A 15,426-nucleotide genomic window follows, 5' to 3' on the forward strand; every position below is an offset into this window, starting at 1 on the left:
GAGGCGAAGAGAGGAGTGAGGAGAGGACAGGAGAGGAGAGAACAGGAAAGGAGAGAGGCGAAGAGAGGAGTGAGGAGAGGACAGGAGAGCGAGGAGAGAACAGGAGAGGAGAGAACAGGAAAGGAGCGAGGCGAAGAGAGGCGGGAGGAGAGGAGAGAGGAGGAGATGACCGGAGAGGAGATGACCGGAGTGGAGAGTGGAGGAGATGACCGGAGTGGAGGAGATGACCGGAGAGGTGGATATGACCGGAGTGGAGGAGATGACCGGAGAGGAGGAGATTACCGAAGAGGAGGAGTGGAGGAGATGACCGGAGAGGAGATGACCGGAGAGGAGGAGATTACCGAAGAGGAGGAGTGGAGGAGATGACCGGAGAGGAGATGACCGGAGAGAAGGAGATGACAGGAGAGGAGGAGATGACCAGAGTGGTGGAGATGACCGGAGAGGAGGAGATGACCGGAGAGGAGGAGATGACCGGAGTGGAGGGGATGACCGGAGTGGAGAGTGGAGGAGAGGACCAGAGTGGAGAGTGGAGGAGAGGACCAGAGTGGAGAGTGGAGGAGAGGACCGGAGTGGAGAGTGGAGGAGAGGACCGGAGTGGAGAGTGGAGGAGAGGACCGGAGTGGAGAGTGGAGGAGAGGACCGGAGAGGATAGTGGAGGAGAGGACCGGAGAGGATAGTGCAGGAGATGACCGGAGAGGAGAGTGGAGATGACCGGATAGGAGGAGATGACCAGAATGGAGGAGATGACCGAAGAGGAGGAGTGGAGGAGATGCCTGGAGAGGAAAGTGGAGGAGATTACCGGAGAGGAGGAGATGACCGAAGAGGAGGAGTGGAGGAGATAACCGAAGAGGAGATGACCGGAGAGGAGAGAGGACCAGAGGAGAGGAGATGAGAGGAGATGACCGGAGAGGAGGAGATGACCGAAGAGGAGGAGTGGAGGAGATGACCGGAGAGGAGAGAGGACCAGAGGAGAGGAGATGAGAGGAGATGACCGGAGGAGAGGAGAGAGGAGGAGATGACCGGAGAGGAGATGACCGGAGTGGAGAGTGGAGGAGATGACCGGAGTGGAGGAGATGACCGGAGAGGTGGATATGACCGGAGTGGAGGAGATGACCGGAGAGGAGGAGATTACCGAAGAGGAGGAGTGGAGGAGATGACCGGAGAGGAGATGACCGGAGAGGAGGAGATGACCGGAGAGGAGGAGATGACCAGAGTGGTGGAGATGACCGGAGAGGAGGAGATGACCGGAGAGGAGGAGATGACCGGAGAGGAGGAGATTACCGAAGAGGAGGAGTGGAGGAGATGACCGGAGAGGAGATGACCGGAGAGAAGGAGATGACCGGAGAGGAGGAGATGACCAGAGTGGTGGAGATGACCAGAGAGGAGGAGATGACCGGAGAGGAGGAGATGACCGGAGTGGAGGGGATGACCGGAGTGGAGAGTGGAGGAGAGGACCAGAGTGGAGAGTGGAGGAGAGGACCGGAGTGGAGAGTGGAGGAGAGGACCGGAGTGGAGAGTGGAGGAGAGGACCGGAGAGGATAGTGGAGGAGAGGACCGGAGAGGATAGTGGAGGAGATGACCGGAGAGGAGAGTGGAGGAGATGACCGGATAGGAGGAGATGACCAGAATGGAGGAGATGACCGAAGAGGAGGAGTGGAGGAGATGACCGGAGAGGAGAGTGGAGGAGATTACCGGAGAGGAGGAGATGACCGGAGAGGAGGAGATGACCGAAGAGGAGGAGTGGAGGAGATGACCGAAGAGGAGATGACCAGAGAGGAGGAGATGACCAGAGTGGTGGAGATGACCAGAGAGGAGGAGATGACCGGAGAGGAGGAGATGACCAGAGAGGAGGAGATGACCGGAGTCGAGGGGATGACCGGAGTGGAGGAGATGACCGGAGTGGAGATTGGAGGAGAGGACCGGAGTGGAGAGTGGAGGAGAGGACCGGAGAGGAGGAGATGACCGGAATGGAGGAGATGACCAAAGAGGAGGAGTGGAGGAGTCGACCGGAGAGTAGAGGGGAGGAGACGACCGGAGAGGAAGAGATGACCGAAGAGGAGGGGGGAGGAGATTACCGGAGAGGAGAGTGGAGGAGATTACCGGAGAGGAGGAGATGACCGGAGTGGAGGAGATGACCGGAGTGGAGGAGATGACCGGATTGGAGAGTGGAGGAGAACGGAGTGGAGAGTGGAGAGGACCGGAGAGGAGAGTGGAGGAGATGACCGGAGAGGAGAGTGGAGGAGATGACCGGAGAGGAGAGAGGAGGAGATGACCGGAGAGGAGAGTGGAGGAGATGACCGGAGAGGAGAGAGGAGATGCCACTTTTTCATCTCTCTCGCTTTCCTTTCTCTCTTCTTCCTCTATCTCTCAGAGTGTGGGAGTGAGGCAGTAACACACACCGATACTATACTTATCCCCACTGATTGTTTTTGTGTTTTAACTTTAATCTCACCGTTGGCCCCAGCTGGCTCTGGTTAGCTCCATTAAGTCAGATTCCCCCCCCACACACACACACACACACACACACACACACACACACACACACACACACACACACACACACACGGGTCGGCAGATAAACGGTGGACTGCTTCATCTCCAATCAGACCTCATTACACCAGGACTGCTGCATGGAAATACAATCACCCCTCTCCATCTCTCTCCCTCTCTTCTCCTCATTCCTTCCACTCATCTCTCTCCCTCTCTTCTCCTCATTCCTTCCACTCATCTCTCTCCCTCTCTTCTCCTCATTCTTTCCACTCATCTCTCTCCCTCTCTTCTCCTCATTCCTTCCACTCATCTCTCTCACCCTGGTAAAGAGCTTGTACTGTTTGTATGGACCTGCTATAGATCAGGGTGCTGTGAAACATGATACACTACACACCGAGTGTCCCTCTTCATTACCCCCTCGCTGGGTTGGTCTGAGAGAGAGTGTGGTGGCGAGTGCCCCTCTTCATTACCCCCTCGCTGGGTTGGTCTGAGAGAGAGAGAGTGTGGTGGTGAGTGTCCCTCTTCATTACCCCCTCGCTGGGTTGGTCTGAGAGAGAGAGAGTGTGGTGGTGAGTGTCCCTCTTCATTACCCCCTCGCTGGGTTGGTCTGAGAGAGAGTGTGGTGGTGAGTGTCCCTCTTCATTACCCCCTCGCTGGGTTGGTCTGAGAGAGAGAGAGTGTGGTGGTGAGTGTCCCTCTTCATTACCCCCTCGCTGGGTTGGTCTGAGAGAGAGAGAGTGTGGTGGTGAGTGTCCCTCTTCATTACCCCCTCGCTGGGTTGGTCTGAGAGAGAGTGTGGTGGCGAGTGCCCCTCTTCATTACCCCCTCGCTGGGTTGGTCTGAGAGAGAGAGAGTGTGGTGGTGAGTGTCCCTCTTCATTACCCCCTCGCTGGGTTGGTCTGAGAGAGAGTGTGGTGGCGAGTGCCCCTCTTCATTACCCCCTCGCTGGGTTGGTCTGAGAGAGAGAGAGAGTGTGGTGGTGAGTGTCCCTCTTCATTACCCCCTCGCTGGGTTGGTCTGAGAGAGAGAGAGTGTGGTGGTGAGTGCCCCTCTTCATTACCCCCTCGCTGGGTTGGTCTGAGAGAGAGAGAGTGTGGTGGTGAGTGTCCCTCTTCATTACCCCCTCGCTGGGTTGGTCTGAGAGAGAGAGAGTGTGGTGGTGAGTGTCCCTCTTCATTACCCCCTCGCTGGGTTGGTCTGAGAGAGAGAGAGAGTGTTGTGGTGAGTGTCCCTCTTCATTACCCCCTCGCTGGGTTGGTCTGAGAGAGAGTGTGGTGGCGAGTGTCCCTCTTCATTACCCCCTCGCTGGGTTGGTCTGAGAGAGAGTGTGGTGGTGAGTGTCCCTCTTCATTTCTCCCTCGCTGGGTTGGTCTGAGAGAGAGAGAGTGTGGTGGCGAGTGCCCCTCTTCATTACCCCCTCGCTGGGTTGGTCTGAGAGAGAGAGAGAGTGTGGTGGTGAGTGTCCCTCTTCATTACCCCCTCGCTGGGTTGGTCTGAGAGAGAGTGTGGTGGTGAGTGTCCCTCTTCATTACCCCCTCGCTGGGTTGGTCTGAGAGAGAGAGAGTGTGGTGGTGAGTGTCCCTCTTCATTACCCCCTCGCTGGGTTGGTCTGAGAGAGAGAGAGTGTGGTGGTGAGTGTCCCTCTTCATTACCCCCTCGCTGGGTTGGTCTGAGAGAGAGTGTGGTGGCGAGTGCCCCTCTTCATTACTCCCTCGCTGGGTTGGTCTGAGAGAGAGAGAGTGTGGTGGTGAGTGCCCCTCTTCATTACCCCCTCGCTGGGTTGGTCTGAGAGAGAGAGAGTGTGGTGGCGAGTGTCCCTCTTCATTACCCCCTCGCTGGGTTGGTCTGAGAGAGAGTGTGGTGGTGAGTGTCCCTCTTCATTACCCCCTCGCTGGGTTGGTCTGAGAGAGAGAGAGTGTGGTGGTGAGTGTCCCTCTTCATTACCCCCTCGCTGGGTTGGTCTGAGAGAGAGTGTGGTGGTGAGTGTCCCTCTTCATTACCCCCTCGCTGGGTTGGTCTGAGAGAGAGAGAGAGTGTGGTGGTGAGTGTCCCTCTTCATTACCCCCTCGCTGGGTTGGTCTGAGAGAGAGAGAGTGTGGTGGCGAGTGTCCCTCTTCATTACCCCCTCGCTGGGTTGGTCTGAGAGAGAGAGAGTGTGGTGGTGAGTGCCCCTCTTCATTACCCCCTCGCTGGGTTGGTCTGAGAGAGAGAGAGAGTGTTGTGGTGAGTGTCCCTCTTCATTACCCCCTCGCTGGGTTGGTCTGAGAGAGAGTGTGGTGGCGAGTGTCCCTCTTCATTACCCCCTCGCTGGGTTGGTCTGAGAGAGAGAGAGAGTGTGGTGGTGAGTGTCCCTCTTCATTACCCCCTCGCTGGGTTGGTCTGAGAGCGAGAGAGTGTGGTGGCGAGTGTGCAGCTGTTGCCAGTCTATGTTTATAGTTAAGCCACATTGGATTTAGAGGAAACATCGTAATTAGTTGCTCACACAGATGATCCGTCTAGCTGTTGAAAATCCACCACACCATCCTTTCTAAGTACACTAACAATCACAAACATAGGGTGCAATTTGGGAGGTAGGCTATCTACCCATAGGGCTCATCTAGTCAAAATTTGTGCACTATATAGGGAAGGGGGTGCCATTTGGGTCAGAACCAAACACAAAAACATACCTCTGGACCTTGATCTCTGAGCTAAATCCCAAAACAGGATATTATTACCACAACTTAACCCCAAAACAACCTAAGTGCCCCTTCGTAAGCTAAGTAATCCACCAAAGGGAAGGTGACGGACGGTCATACGCCAGTAAACACACAACCGCTTATCAAATCAAACTTTATCTGTCACATGTGCTGAATACAACAAGTGTAGACTTTACCGTGAAATGCTGAATACAACAAGTGTAGACTTTACCGTGAAATGCTGAATACAACAAGTGTAGACTTTACCGTGAAATGCTGAATACAACAAGTGTAGACTTTACCGTGAAATGCTGAATACAACAAGTGTAGACTTTACCGTGAAATGCTGAATACAACAAGTGTAGACTTTACCGTGAAATGCTGAATACAACAAGTGTAGACTTTACCGTGAAATGCTGAATACAACAAGTGTAGACTTTACCGTGAAATGCTGAATACAACAAGTGTAGACTTTACCGTGAAATGCTGAATACAACAAGTGTAGACTTTACCGTGAAATGCTGAATACAACAAGTGTAGACTTTACCGTGAAATGCTGAATACAACAAGTGTAGACTTTACCGTGAAATGCTGAATACAACAAGTGTAGACTTTACCGTGAAATGCTGAATACAACAAGTGTAGACTTTACCATGAAATGCTGAATACAACAAGTGTAGACTTTACCGTGAAATACTGAATACAACAAGTGTAGACTTTACTGTGAAATGCTGAATACAACAAGTGTAGACTTTACCGTGAAATGCTGAATACAACAAGTGTAGACTTTACCGTGAAATGCTGAATACAACAAGTGTAGACTTTACCATGAAATGCTGAATACAACAAGTGTAGACTTTACCGTGAAATGCTGAATACAACAAGTGTAGACTTTACCATGAAATACTGAATACAACAAGTGTAGACTTTACCGTGAAATGCTTACTTTCAAGCCCTTAACCAACAGTGTAGTTCAAGAGGAGTTAATTAAGAAAATATTGACCAAGTAGACTAAAATAAAAAGTAATCATAAAAAGTAACACAGGTTAGTTGCGGGGGTACAGGTTAGTTGAGGTAATCTGTACATGTAGGTGGGGGAGAAGTGACTATGCATAGATAATAAACAGCGAGTAGCAGCAGTGTACAAAGGGGAAGGGGGGGGATGTCAATGTAAATTGTCCAGTGGCGATTTTATGAATTGTTTAGCAATCTTATGGCTTGGGGGTAGAAGCTGTTGAGAAGCCTTTTGGTCCTAGACTTGGTTCTCCGGTACCAGAGAAAACAGTCTATAACTTGGGTGACAGGAGTCTCTGACACCGCCTAGTATATAGGTCCTGGATGGCAGGAAGCTTGGCCCCAGTGATGTACTGGGCCGTTCTCACTACCCTCGGTAGCGCCTTACGATCAGATGCCGAGCAGTTGCCATACCAGGCGGTGATGCAACCGGTCAGGATGCTCTCGATGGTGCAGCTGTAGAACCTTTTGAGAATCTGGGGACCCATGCCAAATATTTTCAGTCTCCTGAGGGGGAAAAGGTTTTGTCGTGCCCTCTTCACGACTGTCTTAGTATGTTTGGACCATGATAGTTCGTTGGTGATGTGGACACCAAGGAACTTGAAACTCTCGACCCACTCCCCTACGTCGATGTTAATGGGGGCCTGTTCGGCCACCTTTTCCGGTAGTCCACGATCAGCTCCTTAGTCTTGCTCACATGAGGAACAGGTTCTTGTCCTGGCACCACACTGCCAGTTCTCTGACCTCCTCCCTATAGGCCGTCTCATCGTTGTCGGTGATCAGGACTATATATGAGAGAAAGAGGGAGAAAGCGGGAGAGAGAGCTGTATATGCTGCATGTGTTGAGACAGAGGGCTAGGCTCAGCTAAACAGACTGGTGGTAGTGTGTGTATGTATGCATGGTGCTATTTGGCTGTGAAGGGGACTTTCACTACAGTCAGGCCACATCAGGTCACTCCACTCACTCATAGGACCACTACCTTTCTACTGGAGCTGAGGTGCTGCTGCTGCAGTGCTGAGTGTGTGAGTGGGTGGGTGGGTGCCAGCATGTGTTGACATTCGGGTTGCAAAATTCCGGGAACTTTCAATAAATTCCCTGGTTTTCCATAAATCCTTTTTGGAGGATTCCAGATTCCTGCTTATTCCCTCCTGATTCCGGGAAAACTCCCACCAGGATTTCTGGAAGTTTTGCAACCCTAGTTCACATACACACATACACATGTCTGACTTGATAGAAGACAAAGACACGAATGAGATCCATCCAACATACTCCTATGGAACATTCCATGGAACATCTGATATGCAACACCACAGGTCTGTACCCCCCCCTCATAGTCCCCTGCTGTCCCTTCACTACAGGGGACACAACTACAGGCCACAGCCACACATGCTCTCTGGTCTGGGACACACTGCCACCCTTCACCTCTTTTTTTCCCTTTCCACTCCTCCCAGAGTGTGCAAACAGCAGCAGGCTAAAGACTAGGAGGACACAACAAGGCTGTCTGCTGGCCATATCAACTATTATATATAGAGCCCGTAAAGTAGCTACAGCCATTCAGAGCCTCCTCCCCAAATGGCACCCTATCCCATAGGGCTCTGGTCAAAAGTAGTGCACTATATAGGGAATAGGGTGTCATTTGGGACATAAACTGGGTCTAAATGGCCGGGAGGAGGGAGAATCAGCATCTTGTACCATTGATTCCGAATCAGCTTATAGGTAATAATAATACGGCAGCTATTTAAACAGAAGTGGAACATGGTATATGGAAGGTTCATCCTAATATCACTAGCTATACCTTGAACGAATCCATTTAGAGAAGAGGGGAAAAACAACAACATTAGAGCCTGTGTATGAAAATGACACTGAAGCGAAGGGGGCACCATCATAGCTAGTTGTCTGAATGTAGCCATTTAGAGTGATTCTGGTTTGGCTTTGATTTTAGACAGTCAAGCAGGGCCATGACATTTGATATGATGGCATATTATTAGTGGGTAGCTGTATCCATGGGACATGTTTAAGAACAGCGTCATGTTGGTCTAATTCAGTGGTGTCAAACTCATTTTTCCCTGGGGGCCGCATTTGCAAATTAATTAAAAATGAAAAGCTGAAATGTCTTGAGTCAATAAATATTCAACCCCCTTGTTATGGCGAGCCTAAATAAGTTCAGGAGTAAAAATGTGCTTAACAAGTCACATAATAAGTTTAATAATTGTGTTTAACATGATTTTTGAATGACTACCTGATCTCTTTACCCCAAACATACAATTATGTGTAATGTCCCTCATTCGAGCAGTGAATTTCAAACAAAGATCAGGGAGGTTTTCCAATGCCTAGCAAAGAAGGGCAACTATTGGTAGATGGGTTAAAAAAAAAATTAAGCAGACATTGAATATCCATTTGAGCAGGGTGACTTTATTAATTACACTTGAGATGGTGTATCAATACACCCAGTCACGACTAAGATACAGGGGTGCTTCCTAATTCAGTTGCCGGAGAGGAAGGAAACTGCTCAGGGATTTCACCATGAGGCCAATGGTGACTTTAAAACAATTAAAGAGTTTAATGGCTGTGATAAGAGAAAACTGAGGATGGATCAACAACATTGTAGCTACTCCACAATACTAACCTAATTGACAGAGTGAAAAGAAGGAAGCCTGTACAGGATACAAATATTCCAAAACATGCATCCTGTTTGCAACCAGGCACTAAAGTAATACTGCAAAGAATGTGGCAAAGCAATTCCCTTTTTGTCCTGAATATATTTGGGGCAAATCCAATACAACACATTATTGAGCACCACTCTCCATATTTTCAAGCATAGTGGTGGCTACATCATGATATGGGTATGCTCGTAATCATTACGGACTGGAGTTTTTCAGGGAAAAAAATGAACAGAATGGAGCTAAGTAGAGGCAAATTCCTAGAGGAAAACCTGTCTCAGTCTGCCTTCCATCAGACACAGAGAGGAATTAACTTTTCAGCAGGACAATAACCTAAAACACAAGGCCACATCTACACTGGAGTTGCTTACCAAGAAGACTGAATGTTCTTGAGTGGCCCAGTTACAGTTTTGACTTAATATACTTCAAAATCTATGGCAAGGCCTGAAAATGGTTGTCTAGCAATGATCAACAACCAATTTGACAGAGCTTGCATAATCCAGGTGTGCAAAGCTCTTAGAGACTTACCCAGAAAGACTCACAGCTGTAATCACTACCAATGGTACATCTACAAAGTATTGACTCAGGGGTGTGAGATATCTGTATTAATTTGCAAAAATGTCTAAAAACGTGTTTTCACTTTGTCATTATAGGGTATTGTGTGTAGATGGGTAGGAACAAATATATATTTAATCCATTTTGAATTCAGGCTGTAACACAACAAAATGTGGAAAAAGTTAAGGGGTAGGAATACTTTCTGAAGGCACTGTAAAATGTATATACGCATAACTATGTTGCTTTGGATGATGGCGTCCGCTAAATGGCATTGATCATTATTATTATTCTTTCTCTTCTATCTCTTCTCAACACTCCTTACTTTCTCCTCACTCCATCCCCTTTTCTCGCTCCTCTCCTCTTCTTTCCTAGAAAACCTATGGGTGTTTGCTGGGTACAGATCTGATATGTGAAGACAGCCCTGACTGGGCCAGCTCTTACACCCCTGGAACACTGTTTCAGCAGCTCCACTCCTTAACGCAACCTGTCCATTATGTACCCTATCACTAATTCATACCACATCTTTTATTGATACACAGACACACCATTACACGCATATAGAGTGCCATGACTTTTTCCACATTGTTACGTTACAGCCTTACACTAAAATGTATTAAATTGTTTTGTTTCCTTATCAATCTACACACAATACCCATAATGACAAAGCAAAAACAGGTTTTTAGAAATGATTGCTAATTTATTAAAAATAAAGAACTGAAATATCACATTTAAATAAGTATTCAGACCCTTTACTCAGTACTTTGTTGAAGCACCTTCAGCAGAGATTACAGCATCAAGTCTTCTTAGGTATGACGCTACAAGCTTATTACACCTGTATTGGGGAGTTTCTCCCATTCTTCTCTGCAGATCCTCTCAAGCTCTGTCAGGTTGGATGGGGGGCGTCGCTGCACAGCTATTTTCAGGTCTCTCCAGAGATGTTAGATTGGGTTCAAGTCCGTGCTCTGGCTGGGCCACTCAAGGACATTCAGAGACTGGTCCCAAAGCCACTCCTGCAATGTCTTGGTTGTGTGCTTAGGGTCGTTGTCCTGTTGGAAGGTAAACAATCGCCACAGTCTGAGCTCCTGAGCGCTATGGAGCAGGTTTCCATCAAGGATCTCTCGGTACTTTTCTCCATTAATCTTTTCCTCAATCTTGACTAGTCTCCCAGTCTCTGCCGCTGAAAAACATCCCCACAGCATGATGCTGCCACCACCATGCTTCACCGTAGGGATGGTGCCAGGTTTCTTCCAGACATGACGCTTGGTAATCAGGCCAAAGAGTTCAATCTGGGTTTCATCAGACCAGAGAATCTTGTTTCTCATGGTCCAAGAGTCTTTAGGTGCCTTTTGGCAAACTCCAAGCGGGCTGTCATGTGCCTTTTACTGAGGAGTGGTTCTTGGTCACCTCCCTGACCAAAGCCCTTTTCCACCGATTGCTCATTTAAGAATGATGGAGGCCACTGTGTTCTTGGGGACCTTCAATGTTGCAGAAATTTTTTTGGTACCCTTCCCCAGATCTGTGCCTGGACACAATCCTGTCTCGGAGATCTACGGACAATTCCTTCAACCTCATGGCTTGGTTTTTGCTCTGACATGCACTGTCGACTGTGGGACCTTATATAGACAGGTGTGTGCCTTCCCAAATCATGTCCAATCAATTGAATTTACCACAGGTGGACTAAAATCAAGTGTATAAACATCTCAAGGATGATCAATTGAAACAGGATGCACCTGAGCTCAATTTCAAGTATCATAGCAAAGGGTCTGAATATCTATGTAAAAAAGGTATCTATTTTATACTTTTTATCAATTTGCAAAAAACCTGTTTTCGCTTGTTATTATAAGGTATTGTGTGTAGATTACTGGGGATATTTTTTTTATTTAATCCATTTTAGAATAAGGCTGTAACGTAACAAAATGTGGAAAAAGTCCAGGAGTCTGAATACTTTCCGAAGACACTGTATGTGTGTGTCTGAGAATGTGAGTCATGTTTGAGTGCCTCTATACGCATATACAGTTAAAGTCGGAAGTTTACATACAGTTAAGTTGGAGTCATTAAAACTCGTTTTTCAACCACTTCACAAATTTCTTGTTAACAAACTATAGTTTTGGCAAGTCGGTTAGGATATCTACTTTGTGCATGACAAAATACATTTTTCCAACACTTGTTTACAGACAGATTTAACTTATAATTCACTGTATCACAGATCCTGTGGGTCAGAAGTTTACATACACTAAGTTGACTGTGCCTTTAAACAGCTTGGAAAATTCCAGAAAATGTCATGGCTTTAGAAGCTTCTGATAGGCTAATTGACATCTTTGAGTCAATTGGAGGTGTACCTGTAGATGTATTTCAAGGCCTTCCTTCAAACTCAGTGCCTCTTTGCTTGATATCATGGGAAAAATCAAAAGAAATCAGCCAAGACATCAGAAAACAATTGTAGACCCCCACAAGTCTGGTTCATCCTTGGAACCAATTTTTCATCTGTACAAACAATAGTACGCAAGTATAAACACCATGGGACCATGCAGTCATCATACCGCTCAGGAAGGAGACGCGTTCTGTCTCCTAGAGATGAACGTACTTTAGTGCGAAAAGTGCAAATCAATCCCAGAACAACAGCAAAGGACCTTGTGAAGATGCTGGAGGAAACAGGTACAAAAGTATCTATATCCACAGTTAAACAAGTCCTATATCGACATAACCTGAAAGGCCGCTCAGTAAGGAAGAAGCCACTGCTCCAAATCCGCCATAAAAAAGCCAGACTATGGTTTGCAACTACACATGGGGACAAAGATCATACTTTTTGGAGAAATGTCCTCTGGTCTAATGAAACAAAAACAGAACTGTTTGGCCATAATGACCATCGTTATGTTTGGAGGAAATAGGGGGAGGCTTGCAAGCCGAAGAACACCATCCCAACCGTGAAGCACGGGGGTGGCGGCATCATGTTGTGGGGGTGCTTTGCTGCAGGATGGACTGGTGCACTTCACAAAATAGATGGCATCACGAGGAAGGAATATTATGTGGATATATTGAAGGAACACCTCAAGACATCAGTCAGGAAGTTAAAGCTTGGTCGCAAATGGGTCTTCCAAATGGACAATGACCCCAAGCATACTTCCAAAGTTGTGGGAAAATGGCTTAAGGACAACAAAGTCAAGGTATTGGAGTGGCCATCACAAAGCCCTGACCTCAATCCTAATGAAAATATGTGTGCAGAACTAAAAAAGCGTGTGTGAGCAAGGAGGCCTTCAAACCTGACTCAGTTACACCAGCTCTGTTAGGAGGAATGGGTCAAAATTCACCCAACTTATTGTGGGAAGCTTGTGGAAGGCTACCCGAAACGTTTGACGCAAGTTAAACAATTTAAAGGCAATGCTACCAAATACTAATTGAGTGTATGTAAACTTCTGACCCACTGGGAATGTGATGAAAGAAATAAAAGCTGAAATAAATCATTCTCTCTACTATTATTCTGACATTTCACATTCTTAAAATAAAGTGGTGATCCTAACTGACGTAGACAGAGAATATTTACTCGGATTAAATGTCAGGCATTGTGAAAAACTGAGGTTAAATGTATTTGGCTAAAGTGTATGTATGTATGTATGTATGTATGTATGTATGTATGTATGTATGTATATGTGTATATATATATATATATATATATATATATATATATACACACAATACACTGCCGATTTTGCAGGTTTTCCTACTTACAAAGCATGTAGAGGTCTGTAATTTTATCATAGATACACTTCAACTGTGAGAGACGGAATCTAAAACAAAAATCCAGAAAATCACAATGACCTGAAGAGAGCTGGGACCAGTCTCAATGAAAACCATTAGTAACACACTACGCCGTCATGGATTAAAATCCTGCAGCGCATGCAAGGTCCCCCTGCTCAAGCCAGCGCATGTCCAGGCCCGTCTGAAGTTTGCCAATGACCATCTGGATGATCCAGAGGAGGAATGGGAGAAGGTCATGTGGTCTGATGAGACAAAAATATAACTTTTTGGTCTAAACTCCACTCGTCGTGTTTGGAAGAAGAAGAAGGATGAGTACAACCCCAAGAACACCATCCCAACCGTGAAGCATGGAGGTGGAAACATCATTCTTTGGGGATGCTTTTCTGCAAAGGGGACAGGACGACTGCACCGTATTGAGGGGAGGATGGATGGGGCCATGTATCGTGAGATCTTGGCCATCAACCTCCTTCCCTCAGTAAGAGCATTGAAGATGGGTCGTGGCTGGGTCTTCCAGCATGACAACGACCCGAAACACACAGCCAGGGCAACTAAGGAGTGGCTCCGTAAGAAGCATCTCAAGGTCCTGGAGTGGCCTAGCCAGTCTCCAGACCTGAACCCAATAGAAAATCTTTGGAGGGAGCTGAAAGTCCTTATTGCCCAGCGACAACCCCGAAACCTGAAGGATCTGGAGAAGGTCTGTATGGAGGAGTGGGCCAAAATCCCTGCTGCAGTGTGTTCAAACCTGGTCAAGAACTACAGGAAACGTATGATCTCTGTAATTGCAAATAAAGGTTTCTGTACCAAATATTAAGTTCTGCTTTTCTGATGTATCAAATACTTATGTCATGCAATAAAATGCAAATGAATTACTTAAAAATCATACAATGTGATTTTCTGGATTTTTGTTTTAGATTCCGTCTCTCACAGTTGAAGTGTATCTATGATAAAAAATTACAGACCTCTACATGCTTTGTAAGTAGGAAAACCTGCAAAATCGGCAGTGTATCAATACTTGTTCTCCCCACTGTGTATATATATATACACAGTGTATATATATATATATATATATACATACATACACATACATATATATATACCCATACATATAACACACACACACACACACACACACACACACACACATACCCATACATATACACACACAGACATATATATATATACACTGCTCAAAAAAATAAAGGGAACACTAAAATAACACCTCCTAGATCTGAATGAATGAAATAATCTTATTAAATACTTTTTTCTTTACATAGTTGAATGTGCTGACAACAAAATCACACAAAAATAATCAATGGAAATCCAATTTATCAACCCATGGAGGTCTGGATTTGGAGTCACACTCAAAATTAAAGTGGAAAACCACACTACAGGCTGATCCAACTTTGATGTAATGTCCTTAAAACAAGTCAAAATGAGGCTCAGTAGTGTGTGTGGCCTCCACGTGCCTGTATGACCTCCCTACAACGCCTGGGCATGCTCCTGATGAGGTGGCGGATGGTCTCCTGAGGGATCTCCTCCCAGACCTGGACTAAAGCATCCGCCAACTCCTGGACAGTCTGTGGTGCAACGTGGCGTTGGTGGATGGAGCGAGACATGATGTCCCAGATGTGCTCAATTGGATTCAGGTCTGGGGAACGGGCGGGCCAGTCCATAGCATCAATGCCTTCCTCTTGCAGGAACTGCTGACACACTCCAGCCACATGAGGTCTAGCATTGTCTTGCATTAGGAGGAACCCAGGGCCAACCGCACCAGCATATGGTCTCACAAGAGGTCTGAGGATCTCATCTCGGTACCTAATGGCAGTCAGGCTACCTCTGGCGAGCACATAGAGGGCTGTGCGGCCCCCCAAAGAAATGCCACCCCACACCATGACTGACCCACCGCGAAACCGGTCATGCTGGAGGATGTTGCAGGCAGCAGAACGTTCACCACGGCGTCTCCAGACTCTGTCACATGTGCTCAGTGTGAACCTGCTTTCATCTGTGAAGAGCACAGGGCGCCAGTGGCGAATTTGCCAATCTTGGTGTTCTCTGGCAAATGCCAAACGTCCTGCACGGTGTTGGGCTGTAAGCACAACCTCCACCTGTGGACGTCGGGCCCTCATACCACCCTCATGGAGTCTGTTTCTGACCGTTTGAGCAGACACATGCACATTTGTGGCCTGCTGGAGGTCATTTTGCAGGGCTCTGGCAGTGCTCCTCCTGCTCCTCCTTGCACAAAGGCGGAGGTAGCGGTCCTGCTGCTGGGTTGTTG

The 15,426-nt window shown here is 47.3% G+C and overlaps 1 protein-coding gene across 5 annotated transcripts in view; it reads right to left on the reverse strand.

The window, feature by feature from the left end:
• Nucleotides 1–15,426, reverse strand: part of LOC106581027 (BCAS3 microtubule associated cell migration factor) — a 338,435-nt gene that overhangs the window by 7,526 nt on the left and 315,483 nt on the right. Inside the window, exon 26 of one of the 5 annotated variants that reach the window (XM_045703734.1) lies at nt 2,534–4,807. The exons of the other annotated variants lie outside the window; for them this stretch is intronic. Within the exon in view, the coding sequence (XP_045559690.1) occupies nt 4,731–4,807 (77 nt within the window). The 3' untranslated portion in view covers nt 2,534–4,730. Of the gene's footprint in view, nt 1–2,533; nt 4,808–15,426 lie in introns of those variants that run through there. 5 annotated transcript variants of the gene reach the window in all.

The sequence above is a fragment of the Salmo salar genome, chromosome ssa20 (genome assembly GCF_905237065.1).
Source record: "Salmo salar chromosome ssa20, Ssal_v3.1, whole genome shotgun sequence".
In the NCBI taxonomy this organism is placed as follows: domain Eukaryota; kingdom Metazoa; phylum Chordata; class Actinopteri; order Salmoniformes; family Salmonidae; genus Salmo; species Salmo salar.